Below are 19,889 nucleotides of genomic sequence, written 5' to 3'. Positions count from 1 at the left end.
GGAGGCTCTCCACCTTCCGAAAATATGGTGCAGGTATCGGGTCCATAGAGTTCTGTAGTGCATACAGAAATCTGGGCAGGGACATCATCTTAAACAAGGCGGCCTTTCCCAACAGGGAGAGGGGAAGAGTCTTCCACCTGGCGATATCTTTGCGCAGCTGGAGCAATGGGGGCTGGAGGTTGCCAGAATAGCGGAGAGAATGGTCCAAGGAGAGGAAGATACCCAGATACGTAAACCCGTTGGTGCGATTCAGTAACGGGCACCCACTCGGCGGGATCCGAGGCTCGCCTGCCACCACAAACATGAGAGACTTGCTCCAGTTTATGGAATAACCGGAATACCTTCCATAAGTTGCGAAAATGTCCAGAATCACACTCAAGGACCTCCTGGGGGAGGTCAAATAAAGGAGTATGTCGTCCGCATAAAGGGAAATCCGATCTTCCCAATCTAAGGACCAATGCATGCCCGAATCATCAAGTCTTAACGAATCCAGGCTGCCAGTGGCTCCAGCGCTAAGGTAAACAGCAGGGGGGACAGAGGGCAACCCTGCCGGGTCCCTCTGCCCTGCAAACAAGTTGCTGACTTCTTGTTGTTAACCACTACCTGGGCCATAGGCAGGGAGTACAATACCTGCACCCACTGGACGTACTTCGGACCAAAGCCCAGTTTTTCTAACACAGCCCATAGGTATGGCCACTCAATGGTGTCAAAGGCCATAGCTGCGTCTAGGGAAACTATCACTGCCGGTTCCAGTATAGTAGACGTCCTGCTCAATACCCAGTGAACTCTGTGCAGGTTCAGCGCCGTGTTACGGTGCGGTATGAAACCTGACTGGTCCGGATGGACTAAGGTCCCAATCACCGGCAAGAGGCGAGTGGCGAGGAGCTTAGCAAGGATTTTGGGCTCCGCATTTAGCAGAGATATCGGCCTATAAGAGCCACATTCGGTCTTGGGCTTTCCTTCCTTGTGGATGGTAACTATGGTGGCAGTACGCTGGTCCAAAGGCAAGAGGCCCGATTGTCTCGAGTCCTCGTACATGGTTCCCAGGTACGGGGCCAGTTTGTCAGGTTTAAGCTTGTACAATTCGGCCGGTAACCCGTTAGGGCCCGTAGCTTTGCCCGGCTTGAGAGCACGGATTGCTGCCTCCACTTCCTCGTTATTTAAGTCGCTGTCCATGAGGTCACATTCGACCCCTGACAGTTTGGGTAAAGTAATGTCAGCGATCAGCCGGCGGGAGTCTTTAACCGGGTAGGGAGCAACCGTGGTGTATATAGCCTGGAAGTGGGCTGAAAATGAGTCCACTATAACTTGCGGATCTGACAGGGGAATACCTTCAGGACTGCGAAGTTCCGGAACAAGTCTACTTGACCATTCCTTCTTGTCCAACCAGGCCAAGAGTTTCCCAAACTTATTGCCTACCTCATATATTTGGCCCTGAGCTGCTCTGCCTATGGCCCTTGCCTGGTCCGTCGCTAGCGCCCTGTATTCCTGTTGCTTTAAGTTTCAGAAGATGGAGTTTGCCGGGTGTGACGTCTGGTCCCAAATCTGCCTCCAGCCTCCCCACCTCTTCCTCCAGTGCCTCCTCTGCCTCCAGTGCCACCAACTCCTTGTGCTGTTCCTTCTTCTTCCCCGAGATAAGAGAAAGGGCCTGACCCCTTATCTCCGTCTTAAATGTCTCCGAGAGCACCTGGGGGGGTCTTATCCAGGCCCTCATTCTCATTGAAGTAAGTCTCAATGGCTTTAAGGAGCTCCCGCCACATATGGGGATCACGCAAATACCATGAATCGATGGGGGCCACTCGCCCCACCTATTGGAAACCAAGCGTCAAATGGAGCCATACCGGCGAGTGATCTGAAATGCCTCTGGCAAGATGCTTTGTCTCCTGTATGAGTTGCGAAGCAGGTAACAGGAAATAGCCAATTCTGGATAGACTCCTGTGAGCCCCTCAATGGAAAGTATACTGGGAGGAGTCAGGATGAAAGGCCCACCACCCATCCGACATCCCCATGGAATCTAAAAACTTAGCAATCAGCTGTGCGAACGGGGGAGCTCGAACGGGGGGTGCTGGTCCAAATCTCTAGTGACCACCGAGTTAAAGTCCAGCACCAAGATGCCATCCGGGATTTCCAACAGCAGCAAACCCAAGTCCCTGAAAGTGGAGGCCTGAAGGCCCGGAGGCACATAAATCGAGAGGAAGGTGATAGGGCGGCCCTCCCACGTGCCCGAGACTCCCACATACCTTCCCCTCGCATCAGACCAAGTATCCTGCACCACGAGGGGGAAGGATTTTTTCATTAATATGCCAACTCCCCTGGAGCCCGTAGTGAAACCTGCGTGGGCTAACAAAACATATCCCCCCCCCAATGCAACGCTTTACGTGTGCCTCCGATCAAATGGGTCTCCTGCAGAAGGACAATATCAGGTGCCTGGCGCTTAATGCACTGAAGAACTACGCTACGCTGCTTGATCTTGTCCCCAAACCCGTTGACATTCCAACTCATCAATCTAACCCCACTGTCCCTGACCGATGCCATCTCTAAGTTTGTTGAACATCACAAAAAACAGTATTGCTCCCTCAATCAATATATCCATAGCCGCTGCTGATGCGATCCAAATTGCAACCAAAGAATTAAACAACCCCTCCCAACTCCCCCCCCCCACCCCGCTGCCCTGCCCTCTGGGTCTGGAACTGCCCATGAAAAAACTGGCAGAGTGCCTGTCGCCCCGGAAAAATTCAAGGAAGAAAAGAGAAAAACCCCTGTAGGGGGGAGGCAGTGTCCTTCCCACCCAAGCCCAGAAGTTCTACATCATATCCCTTCTAAACACATACCCCAGATCTCTTCAGAATCGATTACCACTCGATCCAGAGTCCCAAAGGAGCCCTCCACCCATTCCCATCGCACACCCCACACTGCAAACAATACAGTCTGACCACTGAGAGGATGTCAATTCACTGCAAACAGTGCAGTCCAACCACTGGGCGGGCATCTTCTCAGGCCGGTTGACTATTGTCGGTGCCACCTCCACCTTGATCGGCCTGGCTCCTTGCACCTTTGCTCTCGGCCCAGTCTGCTGCTGCCTCGGGGTGGTCGAAAAACTACGCTCGCCCATCCGCCTCAACCCGGAGACAGGCCGGGAACATCATGGAATACTTCAAGCCCTAATCTCGAAGAACACGCTTGATTGACATAAACAACCGTCTTTGTCGCTGCACCCGTTGGGTAAAATCCGGAAAAAATGAGATATCGAGTTCTCGTAGCGCACGGGGGCACCATCTCTGGAGTGTTGGAGGATAACATCCCTGTCGTGGAAGTTTAGGACCCGCGCCATCATGGGCCAAAGGGGGGCGCCCGGTTTCGGACGGCCTCCCGGGATTCTGTGGGCGCGTTCAATGGCGAGGAAATTAATGAGGCCTTTTGGTTGCAAGTGTTTTAAAATAAGGTCCTCCACGAAAAGGTCCAGTGCCTGCCCCAAGGACTTCTCCGGAACCCCAAGAATGCACAGGTTGTTCCGACGCAGGCGGCCTTTGTAGTCATCCAATTTGAGGTCAGTAAACTTGCAGAACTCCTGGAGCTCCCTAAATGCTCCCTGGAGCTGTGCAACATCATTTACCAGGCTAGCCGTCGTGAGTTCCACTTACTTAACCTTTTCGTTGAGCTTGCCCTTGTCAGCTGTGATGAGATTTACCTCGATAGCCACGGTGTCCAGAGAGGTCTTGACCCCAGTGATGGCGGTCATGACATCTTTGAGCGAGATTTCCTGCTCCTCTTCGCCCAGTCCCCCGCAGCCGGAGTCCCTGGGCGCTCTGGCCTGTTGCGCCTCCTTAGGTATGGTATACCGGTCCAGCTTGTTAGACTGCGTGGTTTTGGAACCATGGGCCCCCGTGGTCTTGGCGCGATCCATCCCGACCAGCTCCAAACCGCTCCAGCCGGAAGAATTACAAATGCAGCAGGTTATATTGGACAGGACGCCGAGGCTCCCCCTGCGATCTGGCAAAGAAGGCAGAGGCACGGACTGCGCAGGATGTTCTTCACTGTTGGGGATGCGCCGTCGTCGTTGACCACTTCACAGCCGGTGCCTCAGCCGCGCACACCACCATGCGCCCCACTGCTTCCCTGTCACTCCACAACAGGACCCAGTCTCCACCACCGGCTCCACAGCTCCCTCCCAGGTGTAATGGGCAGGTGCCGCTTAAATATTCCTGCAGGGAAGATTGCTCAGCACTGTCCCCTTAGGCCACTGCCCAGGCTCTCCGCACAGGCAGCATCTTTGTCCCCGTTATTACTCAGGGACCAGGCACCGCAGCCAGCCCCAGGTCACACAAGCCTCTGAGTACTCATCGCTCCGCCAGCACAGGGTCCCACAGTCAAGAGCGGTGGCGAGCGGTCCTCCCCAGCAGTTCAAATGCGGCAATCCGGACTTGTGGTGATGGCCCCCCCACAGTCTTCAGGACCTCGCTTATGGTGTCAGTCGGTGCGCTGGGCCATTACGCCACCGCCGTGCAGCAATGTGCTGCCAGGAGCGCCACTCCAGGTTCCACAGTCAGCAGGGGGCCTCGGGTCGCAGGCCCTGGCGCAAGTCTCGGTATCGGTATCCCCGGGGTGGGTCAATGGTAAACACGGTAGGGGGGCAACAGAGAGCGTCCGACTTCAGGGACGAGCCGCCGCCATCTTGCTTTTCGCGGCCGGCTTGCCCCGCCTCGCCCCAGTTCTCCCCTCCGTCTGCCGCACCGGAGAAGGCACCGCGGCCACCTCCGCCGAGCAGCGGTAACCTCCCTGCCCGGGCCACACGCTGTGCAGGTCTCCGTTGACTGTTCCCGGGCCCACGGCGCCACCGCCAAGTCTCCAGGTGCCGGCCGGATCCCTCCTCTGGGCAGACTCGCCACTGGACGCCCCGGCCTCAGGCCTAGTCGTAGGCCGAGACTTCCGAGCATGATAACTCCTCTGCTGGGCCTCCTCCAAACCTCGGAACTGGCGGGATGGGCTCTGCTAGCGTTCCAGTCTCGTGTTCTGTCGAGGGATATAGCGGATTGTTAATCCGGATTGCTGCGGGATAGGACGGGCGACAGAGCCCTCATCCTACACGGACATCTTCAGCCCGTGCTTGGCCACGCCCCCCTGCAATGCTGGATTTAATAAAAATATCCTCGATCAGTCCTGACTGTGTAAATATATACAGCCCTCCTGCTGTATTTAAAATTATATCTTTTTACATTTTTAATTCAAAAGTATGCTTGGTTCAGTTCAGTCTCATTTGAGCACATTCAAAAATAGTCTGTGCTTGGTAATCCCATCTAGTTGAGTTAGCCAAAGGATGTCCCTAACAGTGTCAGTGTGCGCTGTCAGGTGGTCACTTTGGGGTTGGGGGCTCCCACACCCTTACAGCTCCACTCGGACACAGGCACCCACACGCATGGCAGGGACATCAGGTACACCAAGACTGCGCAGTATGATCTAGAAAAGAAACAAGCATCACTCTTCTTGCAAAAAATATTGTTTAGAAAACACAAGTTCTCCTTTTTCTGTTTTGCGTCTGATGACAAAGTTTTATATTTTCTGTCTGCACTGTGCTCAGCTGGTTCTTGGAAAGTATCTGAGAATTCTACCCACACTATGGCCTATAGATTCTTGGTGATGGAGTCAAATCCTCATTCTTCTTGCTCAGTAAGAAAGGCTGGGGCAGTTCTCTTCCCGACTATCTCTCCTTACACCGCTGAATAAGTACACCCTTGATCATTTGGCATGGGCCCAAGGCAATCCATCTGCCCTATATTCACTGGTAATTTTCCTTTCTCCAACTGGCTCCTCACCTCCTGTGGGTCCGGATTGTGCTGTGCATGCTGACAAATAGGAATCACAGTTCTAAGTACATCTAGGGCAATATGCATCCCTTCATTCTCTGACCACCTGTCTTTGTCTCTTAAGGGGCCGCATCTTTAGTAAATCCCACCAATTTAGAATTCTTTGTTGTCACCTCTGCCTCCTAGATTTGAGCCACTTCATCTGTAAGTACATTTAGGAGTCAACGTTCAAGTCTTCCAGGGACTCAGTTTGTCCTTGTCCTCCTGGTTGCAGAATTATTTGTAGTCAAAGTGTTTGTGAAATCTCAGTCTCTGATGATCTTGTTCCTCCCTGATCCCCGCCTGTGATAGTGTCCAGGGACTGAATACTGATCTGCTGACATGAACATTGTTCTGTGAGTGACCTGAGATTCTCAGTACCAATCTGTGCCCTGTCTCTTCGTCCTCTGCAGGTGTCCCTCGCTGTTCTGGACCATATGCTATGCTGTGAGTATTGGTTGTGCTCAGTGGACTGTTGGGTATGAGAGCTGTGGAAAAAGCCCTTGCAGGACTGCAAAGCCCAAGGGTGGAGCGGGGGAGAGGGGGAGCAGTTGTTTGAATGTTGTAAAATAACTTTTTAACTTCTATAGTGGTCAGATAAAAAACATAAAGATGTTGCATTAGTGAACGTGGAGAGTTAATAGGAGGAATACCCATTTTGAAGTTATCGCAGTAACGTAGCAGATGAAGGCATATATGGGATGGACATTCAAAGTTGCACCATTAGTCCTGCAATTGGATGGTCTTATTTAGAGGGTGCTGGGGATACACACTTAACTCTCTTCTATTGAATGCAGCACCAAAAGGATAGAGAGGAAGATACACACTTAACTCTCTTCTAATGAACGCCGCACCAAAAGGGTAGAGATAAAGGGAAGAGCAGAGAGCTGATTTGATGGATGCATGACAAACGGTTGGATAGATGGCTGGCTGGGTGGATAAATGGATACACTGTAGCCAGTCCTGCACAGCGTTGTGATTCCCTACGTTAAAAAAGTTTCACGGTAAACGTTATTTACCCCCCGGGAGCAGTGAGACGGTGACTGTGGAATGGATATAAGGGGACAGGTGTTTGGTAGCCCCAGGAGCGGTGAGACGGTGACTGTGGTAATGGACATAAGGGGACAGGTGTGTGGTAGCCCCAGGAGCTGTAAGAGTGTGAATGCGGTAATGGACATGAAGGGACAGGTGTTCGGTAATGGACATAAGGGGACAGGTCTTCGGTAGCCCCAGGAGTAGTGAGTGTGTGAATTTGGTAATGAACATGAGGGGACAAGTGTTCAGTAGTCCCAGGAGCAGTGAGAGTGTGAATGCGGTAATGGACATGAGGGGACAGGTGTTTGGTAGCCCCAGGAGTGGTGAGAGTGTGATTGTGGTAATGGACATGAAGGGGACAGGTCTTCGGTAGCCCCGCGAGCAGTGAGAGTGTGAATGTGGTAATGGACATGAGGGGACAGCTGTTCAGAAGCCCCGGGAGCTGTGAGAGTGTGAATGTGGTAATGGATATGAGGGGACAGGTCTTCGGTAGCCATGCGAGCAATGAGAATGTGAATGTGGTCATGGAAATGAGGGTACAGGTGTTCGGTAGCCCCGGGAGCAGTGAGAGTGTGGTAATGGACATAAGGGGACAGGTCTTCGGTAGCCCCAGGAGCAGTGAGAATCTGAATGTGATAATGGACATGAGGGGACAGGTGTTCGGAAGCCCCGGGAGCAGTGAGAGTGTGAATGTGGTAAAGGACATGAGGGGACAGCTGTTTGGTAGCCCCGGGAGCTGTGAGACGGTGAATGTGATAATGAACATGAGGGGACAGGTGTGCGGTAGACCTGGGAGCGGTGAGTGTGTGAATGTGGTAATGGACATGAGGGGATGGGTGTTTGGTAGCTTCAGGAGCGGTGAGAGTTTGAATGTGGTAATGGCCGTGAGGGGACAGGTGTTCGGTAGCCCCGGGAGTGGTGAGAGTGTGAATGTGGTAATGGACATGAGGGGATAGATGTTTGGTAGCCCCGGGAGCGGTGAGTGTGTGAATGTGGTAATGGACATAAGGGGACAGGTGTGCGATAGCCCCGGGATCGGTGAGAGTGTGAATGCGGTAATGGACAGGTGTTCGGTAGCCCCTGGAGCAGGTAGTGTGTGAATGTGGTAATGGACATTAGGGGACAGGTGTTCGGTAGACCCGGGAGCAGTGAGAGTGTGAATGTGGTAATGGACATGAGGGAACAGGTGTTCGGTAGCCCCGGGAGTGGTGAGAGTGTGAATGTGGTAATGGACATGAGGGGATAGATGTTTGGTAGCCCCGGGAGCGGTGAGTGTGTGAATGTGGTAATGGACATGAGGGGAAAGGTGTTTGGTAGCCCTGGGAGCTGTGAGATTGTGAATGTGGTAATGGACATGAGGGGACAGGTGTTCGGTAGCCCCTGAAGCAGTGAGTGTGTGAATGTGGTAATGGACATGAGCGGACAGGTGTTTGGTAGCCCGGGAGCGGTGAGTGTGTGAATGTGGTAATGGACATGATGGGACAGATGTTCGGTAGCCCCTCGAGCAGTGAGTGTGTGAATGTGGTAATGGATATGAGGGGACAGGTGTTCTGTAGCCCGGGAGCGGTGAGTGTGTGAATGTGGTAATGGACATGAGGGGACAGGTGTTTGGTAGCAGCAGGAGTGGTGAGAGTGTGAATATGGTAATGAACATGAGGGGACAGGTGTTTGGTAGCGGCGGGAGTGGTGTGAGTGTGAATGTGGTAATGGACATGGGGGGGACAGGTGTTCGGTAGCCCCGGGAGCTTTGAGATTATGAATGTGGTAATGGACATGAGGGGACAGGTGTTCGGTAGCCCCTGGAGCAGTGAGTGTGTGAATGTGGTAATGGACATGAGCGGACAGGTGTTTGGTAGCCCGGGAGCGGTGAGTGTGTGAATGTGGTAATGGACATGAGGGGACAGGTGTTCGGTAGCCCCTGGAGCAGTGAGTGTGTGAATGTGGTAATGGACATGAGGGGACAGGTGTTCTGTAGCCCGGGAGCGGTGAGTGTGTGAATGTGGTAATGGACATGAGGGGACAGGTGTTTGGTAGCAGCAGGAGTGGTGAGTGTGTGAATATGGTAATGAACATGAGGGGACAGGTGTTTGGTAGCGGCGGGAGTGGTGTGAGTGTGAATGTGGTAATGGACATGGGGGGGACAGGTGTTCGGTAGCCCCGGGAGCTTTGAGATTATGAATGTGGTAATGGACATGAGGGGACAGGTGTTCGGTAGCCCCTGGAGCAGTGAGTGTGTGAATGTGGTAATGGACATGAGCGGACAGGTGTTTGGTAGCCCGGGAGCGGTGAGTGTGTGAATGTGGTAATGGACATGAGGGGACAGGTGTTCGGTAGCCCCTGGAGCAGTGAGTGTGTGAATGTGGTAATGGACATGAGGGGACAGGTGTTCTGTAGCCCGGGAGCGGTGAGTGTGTGAATGTGGTAATGGACATGAGGGGACAGGTGTTTGGTAGCAGCAGGAGTGGTGAGTGTGTGAATATGGTAATGAACATGAGGGGACAGGTGTTCGGTAGCCCGGAGCGGTGAGTGTGTGAATGTGGTAATGGACATGAGGGGACAGGTGTTTGGTAGCGGCAGGAGTGGTGAGTGTGTGAATATGGTAAATGGACATAAGGGGACAGGTGTGTGGTAGTCCCGGGAGCTGTAGGAGTGTGAATGCGGTAATGGACATGAGGGGACAGGTGTTCTGTAGCCCATGGAGCAGTGAGTGTGTGAATGTGGTAATGGACATGAGGGGACAGGTGTTCGGTAGCCCCTGGAGCAGTGAGTGTGTGAATGTGGTAATGGACATGAAGGGACAGGTGTTCCTGGAGCAGTGAGTGTGTGAATGTGGTAATGGACATGAGGGGACAGGTGTTCGGTAGCCCCGGGAGCGGTGAGTGTGTGAATGTGGGAATGGACATGAGGGGACAGGTGTTTGGTAGCCCGGGAGCTGTGAGACGGTGAATGTGATAATGAACATGAGGGGACAGGTGTGCGGTAGACCTGGGAGCGGTGAGTGTGTGAATGTGGTAATGGACATGAGGGGATGGGTGTTTGGTAGCTTCAGGAGCGGTGAGAGTTTGAATGTGGTAATGGCCGTGAGGGGACAGGTGTTTGGTAGACCCAGGAGCGGTCAGACAGTGACTGTGGTAATGGACATAAGGGGACAGGTGTGCGATAGCCCCGGGATCGGTGAGAGTGTGAATGCGGTAATGGACAGGTGTTCGGTAGCCCCTGGAGCAGGTAGTGTGTGAATGTGGTAATGGACATTAGGGGACAGGTGTTCGGTAGACCCGGGAGCAGTGAGAGTGTGAATGTGGTAATGGACATGAGGGAACAGGTGTTCGGTAGCCCCGGGAGTGGTGAGAGTGTGAATGTGGTAATGGACATGAGGGGATAGATGTTTGGTAGCCCCGGGAGCGGTGAGTGTGTGAATGTGGTAATGGACATGAGGGGAAAGGTGTTTGGTAGCCCTGGGAGCTGTGAGATTGTGAATGTGGTAATGGACATGAGGGGACAGGTGTTCGGTAGCCCCTGAAGCAGTGAGTGTGTGAATGTGGTAATGGACATGAGCGGACAGGTGTTTGGTAGCCCGGGAGCGGTGAGTGTGTGAATGTGGTAATGGACATGATGGGACAGATGTTCGGTAGCCCCTCGAGCAGTGAGTGTGTGAATGTGGTAATGGATATGAGGGGACAGGTGTTCTGTAGCCCGGGAGCGGTGAGTGTGTGAATGTGGTAATGGACATGAGGGGACAGGTGTTTGGTAGCAGCAGGAGTGGTGAGAGTGTGAATATGGTAATGAACATGAGGGGACAGGTGTTTGGTAGCGACGGGAGTGGTGTGAGTGTGAATGTGGTAATGGACATGGGGGGGACAGGTGTTCGGTAGCCCCGGGAGCTTTGAGATTATGAATGTGGTAATGGACATGAGGGGACAGGTGTTCGGTAGCCCCTGGAGCAGTGAGTGTGTGAATGTGGTAATGGACATGAGCGGACAGGTGTTTGGTAGCCCGGGAGCGGTGAGTGTGTGAATGTGGTAATGGACATGAGGGGACAGGTGTTCGGTAGCCCCTGGAGCAGTGAGTGTGTGAATGTGGTAATGGACATGAGGGGACAGGTGTTCTGTAGCCCGGGAGCGGTGAGTGTGTGAATGTGGTAATGGACATGAGGGGACAGGTGTTTGGTAGCAGCAGGAGTGGTGAGTGTGTGAATATGGTAATGAACATGAGGGGACAGGTGTTTGGTAGCGGCGGGAGTGGTGTGAGTGTGAATGTGGTAATGGACATGGGGGGGACAGGTGTTCGGTAGCCCCGGGAGCTTTGAGATTATGAATGTGGTAATGGACATGAGGGGACAGGTGTTCGGTAGCCCCTGGAGCAGTGAGTGTGTGAATGTGGTAATGGACATGAGCGGACAGGTGTTTGGTAGCCCGGGAGCGGTGAGTGTGTGAATGTGGTAATGGACATGAGGGGACAGGTGTTCGGTAGCCCCTGGAGCAGTGAGTGTGTGAATGTGGTAATGGACATGAGGGGACAGGTGTTCTGTAGCCCGGGAGCGGTGAGTGTGTGAATGTGGTAATGGACATGAGGGGACAGGTGTTTGGTAGCAGCAGGAGTGGTGAGTGTGTGAATATGGTAATGAACATGAGGGGACAGGTGTTCGGTAGCCCGGAGCGGTGAGTGTGTGAATGTGGTAATGGACATGAGGGGACAGGTGTTTGGTAGCGGCAGGAGTGGTGAGTGTGTGAATATGGTAAATGGACATAAGGGGACAGGTGTGTGGTAGTCCCGGGAGCTGTAGGAGTGTGAATGCGGTAATGGACATGAGGGGACAGGTGTTCTGTAGCCCATGGAGCAGTGAGTGTGTGAATGTGGTAATGGACATGAGGGGACAGGTGTTCGGTAGCCCCTGGAGCAGTGAGTGTGTGAATGTGGTAATGGACATGAAGGGACAGGTGTTCCTGGAGCAGTGAGTGTGTGAATGTGGTAATGGACATGAGGGGACAGGTGTTCGGTAGCCCCGGGAGCGGTGAGTGTGTGAATGTGGGAATGGACATGAGGGGACAGGTGTTTGGTAGCCCGGGAGTGGTGAGTGTGTGAATGTGGGAATGGACATGAGGGGACAGGTGTTTGGTAGCCCGGGAGTGGTGAGTGTGTGAATGTGGTAATGGACATGACGGGACAGGTGTTCGGTAGCCCGGGAGCGGTGAGTGTGTGAATGTCGTAATGGACATGAGGGGACAGGTGTTCGGTAGCCCTACGAGCGGTGAGAGTGTGAATGTGGTAATGGACATGAGGGGACAGGTGTTTGGTAGCCCCAGGTGTGGTGAGAGTGTGAATGTGGTAATGGACATGAGGAGACAAGTGTTTGGTAGCCCCGGGAGCTGTGAGAGTGTGAATGTGGTAATGGACATGAGGGGACAGGTGTTTGGTAGCCCCAGGTGTGGTGAGAGTGTGAATGTGGTAATGGACATGAGGAGACATGTGTGCGGTAGCCCCAGGTGTGGTGAGAGTGTGAATGTGGTAATTCACATGAGGAGACATGTGTGCGGTAGCCCCACGTGTGGTGAGAGTGTGAATGTGGTAATGGACAGGAGGAGACATGTGTGCGGTAGCCCCAGGTGTGGTGAGAGTGTGAATGTGGTAATGGACATGAGGAGACATGTGTGCGGTAGCCCCACGTGTGGTGAGAGTGTGAATGTGGTAATGGACATGAGGAGACATGTGTGCGGTAGCCCCGGGAGCGGTGAGACGGTGAATGTGGTAATGGACATTAGGGGACAGGTGTTCGGCAGACCCGGGAGCAGTGAGAGTGTGAATGTGGTAATGGACATGAGGGAACAGGTGTTCGGTAGCCCCGGGAGTGGTGAGAGTGTGAATGTGGTAATGGACATGAGGGGATAGATGTTCGGTAGCCCCGGGAGCGGTGAGTGTGTGAATGTGGTAATGGACATGAGGGGAAAGGTGTTTGGTAGCCCTGGGAGCTGTGAGATTGTGAATGTGGTAATGGACATGAGGGGACAGGTGTTCGGTAGCCCCTGAAGCAGTGAGTGTGTGAATGTGGTAATGGACATGAGCGGACAGGTGTTTGGTAGCCCGGGAGCGGTGAGTGTGTGAATGTGGTAATGGACATGATGGGACAGATGTTCGGTAGCCCCTGGAGCAGTGAGTGTGTGAATGTGGTAATGGATATGAGGGGACAGGTGTTCTGTAGCCCGGGAGCGGTGAGTGTGTGAATGCGGTAATGGACATGAGGGGACAGGTGTTTGGTAGCAGCAGGAGTGGTGAGAGTGTGAATATGGTAATGAACATGAGGGGACAGGTGTTTGGTAGCGGCGGGAGTGGTGTGAGTGTGAATGTGGTAATGGACATGGGGGGGGACAGGTGTTCGGTAGCCCCGGGAGCTTTGAGATTATGAATGTGGTAATGGACATGAGGGGACAGGTGTTCGGTAGCCCCTGGAGCAGTGAGTGTGTGAATGTGGTAATGGACATGAGCGGACAGGTGTTTGGTAGCCCGGGAGCGGTGAGTGTGTGAATGTGGTAATGGACATGAGGGGACAGGTGTTCGGTAGCCCCTGGAGTAGTGAGTGTGTGAATGTGGTAATGGACATGAGGGGACAGGTGTTCTGAAGCCCGGGAGCGGTGAGTGTGTGAATGTGGTAATGGACATGAGGGGACAGGTGTTTGGTAGCAGCAGGAGTGGTGAGTGTGTGAATATGGTAATGAACATGAGGGGACAGGTGTTTGGTAGCGGCGGGAGTGGTGTGAGTGTGAATGTGGTAATGGACATGGGGGGGACAGGTGTTCGGTAGCCCCGGGAGCTTTGAGATTATGAATGTGGTAATGGACATGAGGGGACAGGTGTTCGGTAGCCCCTGGAGCAGTGAGTGTGTGAATGTGGTAATGGACATGAGCGGACAGGTGTTTGGTAGCCCGGGAGCGGTGAGTGTGTGAATGTGGTAATGGACATGAGGGGACAGGTGTTCGGTAGCCCCTGGAGCAGTGAGTGTGTGAATGTGGTAATGGACATGAGGGGACAGATGTTCTGTAGCCCGGGAGCTGTGAGTGTGTGAATGTGGTAATGGACATGAGGGGACAGGTGTTTGGTAGCAGCAGGAGTGGTGAGTGTGTGAATATGGTAATGAACATGAGGGGACAGGTGTTCGGTAGCCCGGAGCGGTGAGTGTGTGAATGTGGTAATGGACATGAGGGGACAGGTGTTTGGTAGCGGCAGGAGTGGTGAGTGTGTGAATATGGTAAATGGACATAAGGGGACAGGTGTGTGGTAGTCCCGGGAGCTGTAGGAGTGTGAATGCGGTAATGGACATGAGGGGACAGGTGTTCTGTAGCCCATGGAGCAGTGAGTGTGTGAATGTGGTAATGGACATGAGGGGACAGGTGTTCGGTAGCCCCTGGAGCAGTGAGTGTGTGAATGTGGTAATGGACATGAAGGGACAGGTGTTCCTGGAGCAGTGAGTGTGTGAATGTGGTAATGGCCATGAGGGGACAGGTGTTCGGTAGCCCCGGGAGCGGTGAATGTGGGAATGGACATGAGGGGACAGGTGTTTGGTAGCCCAGGAGTGGTGAGTGTGTGAATGTGGGAATGGACATGAGGGGACAGGTGTTTGGTAGCCCGGGAGTGGTGAGTGTGTGAATGTGGTAATGGACATGACGGGACAGGTGTTCGGTAGCCCGGGAGCGGTGAGTGTGTGAATGTCGTAATGGACATGAGGGGACAGGTGTTCGGTAGCCCTACGAGCGGTGAGAGTGTGAATGTGGTAATGGACATGAGGGGACAGGTGTTTGGTAGCCCCAGGTGTGGTGAGAGTGTGAATGTGGTAATGGACATGAGGAGACAAGTGTTTGGTAGCCCCGGGAGCTGTGAGAGTGTGAATGTGGTAATGGACATGAGGGGACAGGTGTTTGGTAGCCCCAGGTGTGGTGAGAGTGTGAATGTGGTAATGGACATGAGGAGACATGTGTGCGGTAGCCCCAGGTGTGGTGAGAGTGGTAATTCACATGAGGAGACATGTGTGCGGTAGCCCCACGTGTGGTGAGAGTGTGAATGTGGTAATGGACAGGAGGAGACATGTGTGCGGTAGCCCCAGGTGTGGTGAGAGTGTGAATGTGGTAATGGACATGAGGAGACATCTGTGCGGTAGACCCACGTGTTGTGAGAGTGTGAATGTGGTAATGGACATGAGGAGACATGTGTGCGGTAGCCCCGGGAGCGGTGAGACGGTGAATGTGGTAATGGACGTGAGGGGACAGGTGTTCCTGGAGCAGTGAGTGTGTGAATGTGGTAATGGACATGAGGGGACAGGTGTTCGGTAGCCCGGGAGCGGTGAGTGTGTGAATGTGGGAATGGACATGAGGGGACAGGTGTTTGGTAGCAGTTACATTGTTAGTTCAGTAATGAGGAGACTAGAAGATAACAAGTGGTGATAAACATTCTTCGATTGTCCATGGGTAGACCAGTGGAAGTCAGAGGTATTGCTGACTGCTCTGTAAGGACGTTTCTTTCCCTTTGCTGGTATGATAGTAATAAATAGCTTTATTTACTCAACAGGACATAGATCTTATTTTTGCCAGCTCCACACAATTCCACCTCACAGCCCTTCATTCTCCTCACGCATTTTACATTAAAATGTAAGCTCCTTCTAGGTCTCATTTAGTCTGAAACTTAAGAATTAGAATAGGATTTCTTTTTAACAGCAGAACACCTTATGGTGTAGTAATGAGTCCTGTTGTTGATGGTGGTACATCAATGAATGACTCTCAGGAGTGTTCTGAAGAAGCTTTTCCAGTCATTGTATTGTACTGTAGCATTTATTTAATACTTGCTCCTCTTATGCGGGCACCTGAAGCTCTGCCTCGACGACAAGCTACACTGTTCTGTGTGTGGTTGGAAGTGTGTTGTTTATGTTGTGTTGATAGAGCGCGCAGGTCACCCGACCAACAATTTTACCATATACATATCGGGCCCATAAACTTCAATTTACCAATATTTATTAATCAGGTGAACCTTACACTCTACTACCAGTATCCCTTGTTCCTTCCTATTTATTCCTACCGTACCCGACTTACCAATCCACTGTTACGGGTACCTATGACCACAATGGATCAGGGAGCTAGCTGTAAAAGAAAGGCAGATACAAAATACCAACTATTGTAATTTTCTTTGCACTCCTATAATGACCACAGACTCAAGAAAGTTTAAAAACCTTTATCTAGGGTTCATCAAGTTCTGAAAGCATTAGGTTTACAGCAATTAAACTATCAATAACCAAAATTACAAAGAGCACATATCCATTAGGAAATAAATCAAGCCAACCATTTATGAGTCTAAAGGAAGGTAAGAACAGGGAACATGCTAATCAGTAATTTCAGAGTTTAGATTTAATGGAATAACTAAAGACGGGGAAGATTATGGAACATACTAGCATGTCACAGTTGAAATAATACCCCCGAGATGTGGGTATAGAAAATAACTTTATGTTTATATTTCGAGAACTCTGGCATACCATATAACTATGGGAAGGCAAAAGTGGAACATGCTAGAATTCCAGTACCATCACTTTAGTCAACAAAAGGGACTAAACAATGATAATGTATGACCTTTTCATTTAATGGTTTGCGGAAAGCATGGAAATTCAAATATGCACGAGTATGACTTTATTAAAGCAAAAGAAAGGAAAAATAGAAAATGCAGAGTAGACTTTCCAGCACTATATTTACCTAGTATGGTGTGAAGACCAACCCTGGCCACGGGTCAGTTAAGGACGGGAGAAACCCCACGGACGGACAGTCGCCAGTAGGCCAGTAAGTGCAGAATGGACACCCCAGGACAGGACAGGAAAACCAGGTTAGGATCAGGACAGGACCACCAAGGTAAGACCAGCACCCGCAGTTCGGAAGCAACGCCTGTGCTCCACCCTCTCTGTAGCTATCAGTCAGAACCCCGATTGGGTTATCGAATTCCCCAGCAAAGTGCTCCGCCAGCACTTAAGGTCTCTCAACAAAACCCCTTGAGTCTCTAGAAATTTCGGACAGAGTGCTCCGCAGCCCTCTGTATCAGTCACCTATTGAGTGCGTTGGGTCAGTGACAGGTCAGCTATTCGGACAAGTCGGACGATTTCTCTAGCTAAACCTAGGCTAGTTATACTGTTTTCGGGTCAGTGTACCACCCCCCAAATGAAGTGTAAGAATCCCCAATTTCGATTGGTCCACAAGTAGGATAGGTCAACACACCAACCACATTTCATTTCTACAAGACTTAATTTGCATGATCTGGGACCGCCTATTGAATTTGGGGTTCCCATGACCTAAATCTCTACATTACAATAGCGCATCTATGAATTATGATACATTGAGAACAGTTCAGCTTCTTCTGCTAGGCGAAGGTGCATCTTCCCAGGCACATCTTGGCTGGGACTTCAGGTTGGCAAGGTTTCAATGCCACCGGCAGAAGATTGTCATGCGCAGAAAGGCTGTTCAATATGGAATCACGAGTGTTCCTCGGGCCCCAAAGAATGCGATACATGAAAAGTAAGCGAAAACAATTTAGAAATACAGGAAAAAATGAACACACTGTATACCATGAATAGCTACTCTATACCCCTTACTTTATAATAACTATAGCATTAGGGTAAATGCGGAACAAACAACTTTGCGAAAGCAGCTTTGCAAGCACGGAGCATATGAGAAAACAAAGCGGCCATTTTATCTGTATTGCGCGTGAGCAAACATTTCCCACCAGAACTGCGAGTACGTCACGTCACGTGAGTGTGACCAACGCATGCGCCGAAGAAAACCCCGCCAAGCAGCGGCCATTTTAATGACAAGCGTTTGTTAAGGTTAATAAACACATATGCAAGCGTCTCTGGGACACCCAAAATGTCAGAATAACGGGGAAATTAGCAAGACAAACATGTTGAATTAATTCATTATAGTTATTCGAGGTTCATGAGTACAAGCAAGTCGCGTAACGTGCGAATCCTTGCTCCATCAATCCCCTCTTTGATGATATTTACTATCATCACAAAAATAATAGAATCAGATGCCAACTTAAATTTTTCCCAATTCAATCTCTTCCAACTTTCGATTCAACTTCTCTTTGGTCTCTTTGTTAGGGTGAGAATTTTTCACCCTTTTATAAATCTGATTATTCAGTTCCTCTAATTCAAGTTCATCCACATTCCGTTTCACTCCTCTCTTGTTCACAGTATAGTTCTTCTGGTGTTTGCTACATTTGCAACAGACAAATATGAGGAATATGATCAAACCTATTCCTGCAATTGGCATCAGTACCTTAATCAAAAAACCTTTACCTAAATTGGAAAACCAATGACCTACAGCGGAGAGACCATCAGTAAGTCTTCCAGGCACTGTCAACCTCCAGTGGTTTGAGCTCTTTTTCCAATTTTGTAATGTTCCTTACATACCTTTTGATTTCCACACTTTTGTCAGGTATGCAAGTGCAACAATGTTGCGCTTTCAACATTATGCAGACTCCGCCCTCTTTTGCCAATAGAGTGTCAAGAGCAAGCCTGTTCTGTAAAACCATAGATCTGATCGCAACCATTTCGGTATTGATCATCAGAAATCCACCAGCAGTGTCAGTAGATAACCGATCCACTACTGTTGACAATTTGCAAATTTTGTGTGTGTTCAGAACCACTCCCACTGCAGGTATCAATGCACTAAATATATCACCCATTATTTCCCCTATACTTTCTCTTCTAGTACGTACTAAACCATTAGTGTTTTCACTGCTTCCAGCAATTTCATTCACATGGTATATTTTCGGGAAGACAATTCCGAAATAGCAGCTTCCATACCAGTGATCCCGCAATTTGAAATAAGCCTTGTTTCCACATATGTAATAAATTCCGGGAAACACAGGTTCTGACCCATTTTTGAAACCCCAACCTCCAATTACCTTATAATTGTGTTCGCATTGACTGGAACCAATGAAAATGTTATTATGATAACTAGTCTTTTCTCGGTGAAGACAAAGTTTCCCTTTTCTTTCGAAATCCAGCAACAAAGCAGGATTAGCTCCACCATTTGAGGTGCTTCCCATGTTTTCAGCCCACTTAGGAGTTTTCTGCCTTTTATCATTCGCCTTTCTTTGGAAACTTTCTCTTCTTTTCTCTGCCATGTTTAGAAACATTTTCTCTTGTTCATGTAATGAACAGGTCAAGTTATCTCTATGTGCTTCACCTAGATCTATGGTACCTATAGTCAGAAAATATTCTCCCATATAACGTGTGACATCACTTTTGGTATGTACAGGGTTCAGATTTCCACGTATAGGAAGTTCCGAAAATATCACGACTGAGTTAGAGTAATAGTACTGTAACGGTCCTCTTTTGTAGAATAAGCTAGCTAAAATACTACAAGAAATTCCATATGTTAGTGGCAAGTGATGGTATGTCACTCCCTCAGCTACAGAAGTAGGTAGCTTCATGCAAACATAACAGTCTTCTATTTCCATGGTTTCTACATAATACACTAAAAGGTTTGCTAATACGTTTAAATGAGTCCTGTTCTTTATTCCGTGATAATGTAGTCCTTCCTCATCTGGTGCTTCTAAGTCCATTTTAGTTTGTCTAATGCTAAGTGCTCTCTCATGTCCTTCTACACTTTGTGGTGTCAGCTCTTCCGTGTCTTTTGTCATAGTCTTTGTAGAGTCAATATTAGTATCTTTACTCATCATATAAGGAATAGTAATTGTTAGTCCTATCCATAATATTAATACTAAAGCTACACTACATACACATACTTTGCAGCATGTTTTACAACAATTGCGTCTAGGTCTTCCATTCACATTGGAATCAGACATTTTCGCTCAAAAGAAGCTTTCCAACCCCTCTTTGTAACTTTGCACAGGTTGCTTACACAGGGCAACTTCAGGTTGGCTCTTCTTCTTCGGTAGACTGGTTAGCAGTCAATTCTTCATCACTTTCGTCACTTATATCAAGATCCTCTAATTCCTCCAACACCAGGTAAGTCCATTCAGGATCCT

The 19,889-nt window shown here is 50.4% G+C and overlaps 1 protein-coding gene across 1 annotated transcript in view; it reads left to right on the top strand.

Annotated features, from left to right (window-relative positions):
• Window positions 1-19,889, top strand: part of FANCA (FA complementation group A) — a 674,778-nt gene that overhangs the window by 121,354 nt on the left and 533,535 nt on the right. Inside the window, exon 9 of the mRNA XM_078671408.1 lies at window positions 6,254-6,287. Within this exon, the coding sequence (XP_078527534.1) occupies window positions 6,254-6,287 (34 nt within the window). The remainder of the gene's footprint in view (window positions 1-6,253; window positions 6,288-19,889) is intronic.

Source organism: Lissotriton helveticus, chromosome 12 (assembly GCF_964261635.1).
Source record: "Lissotriton helveticus chromosome 12, aLisHel1.1, whole genome shotgun sequence".
Classification (NCBI taxonomy): domain Eukaryota; kingdom Metazoa; phylum Chordata; class Amphibia; order Caudata; family Salamandridae; genus Lissotriton; species Lissotriton helveticus.
The sequence above is the reverse complement of the archived record's forward strand: the minus strand, read 5'-3'. Positions and strand labels throughout refer to the sequence as shown.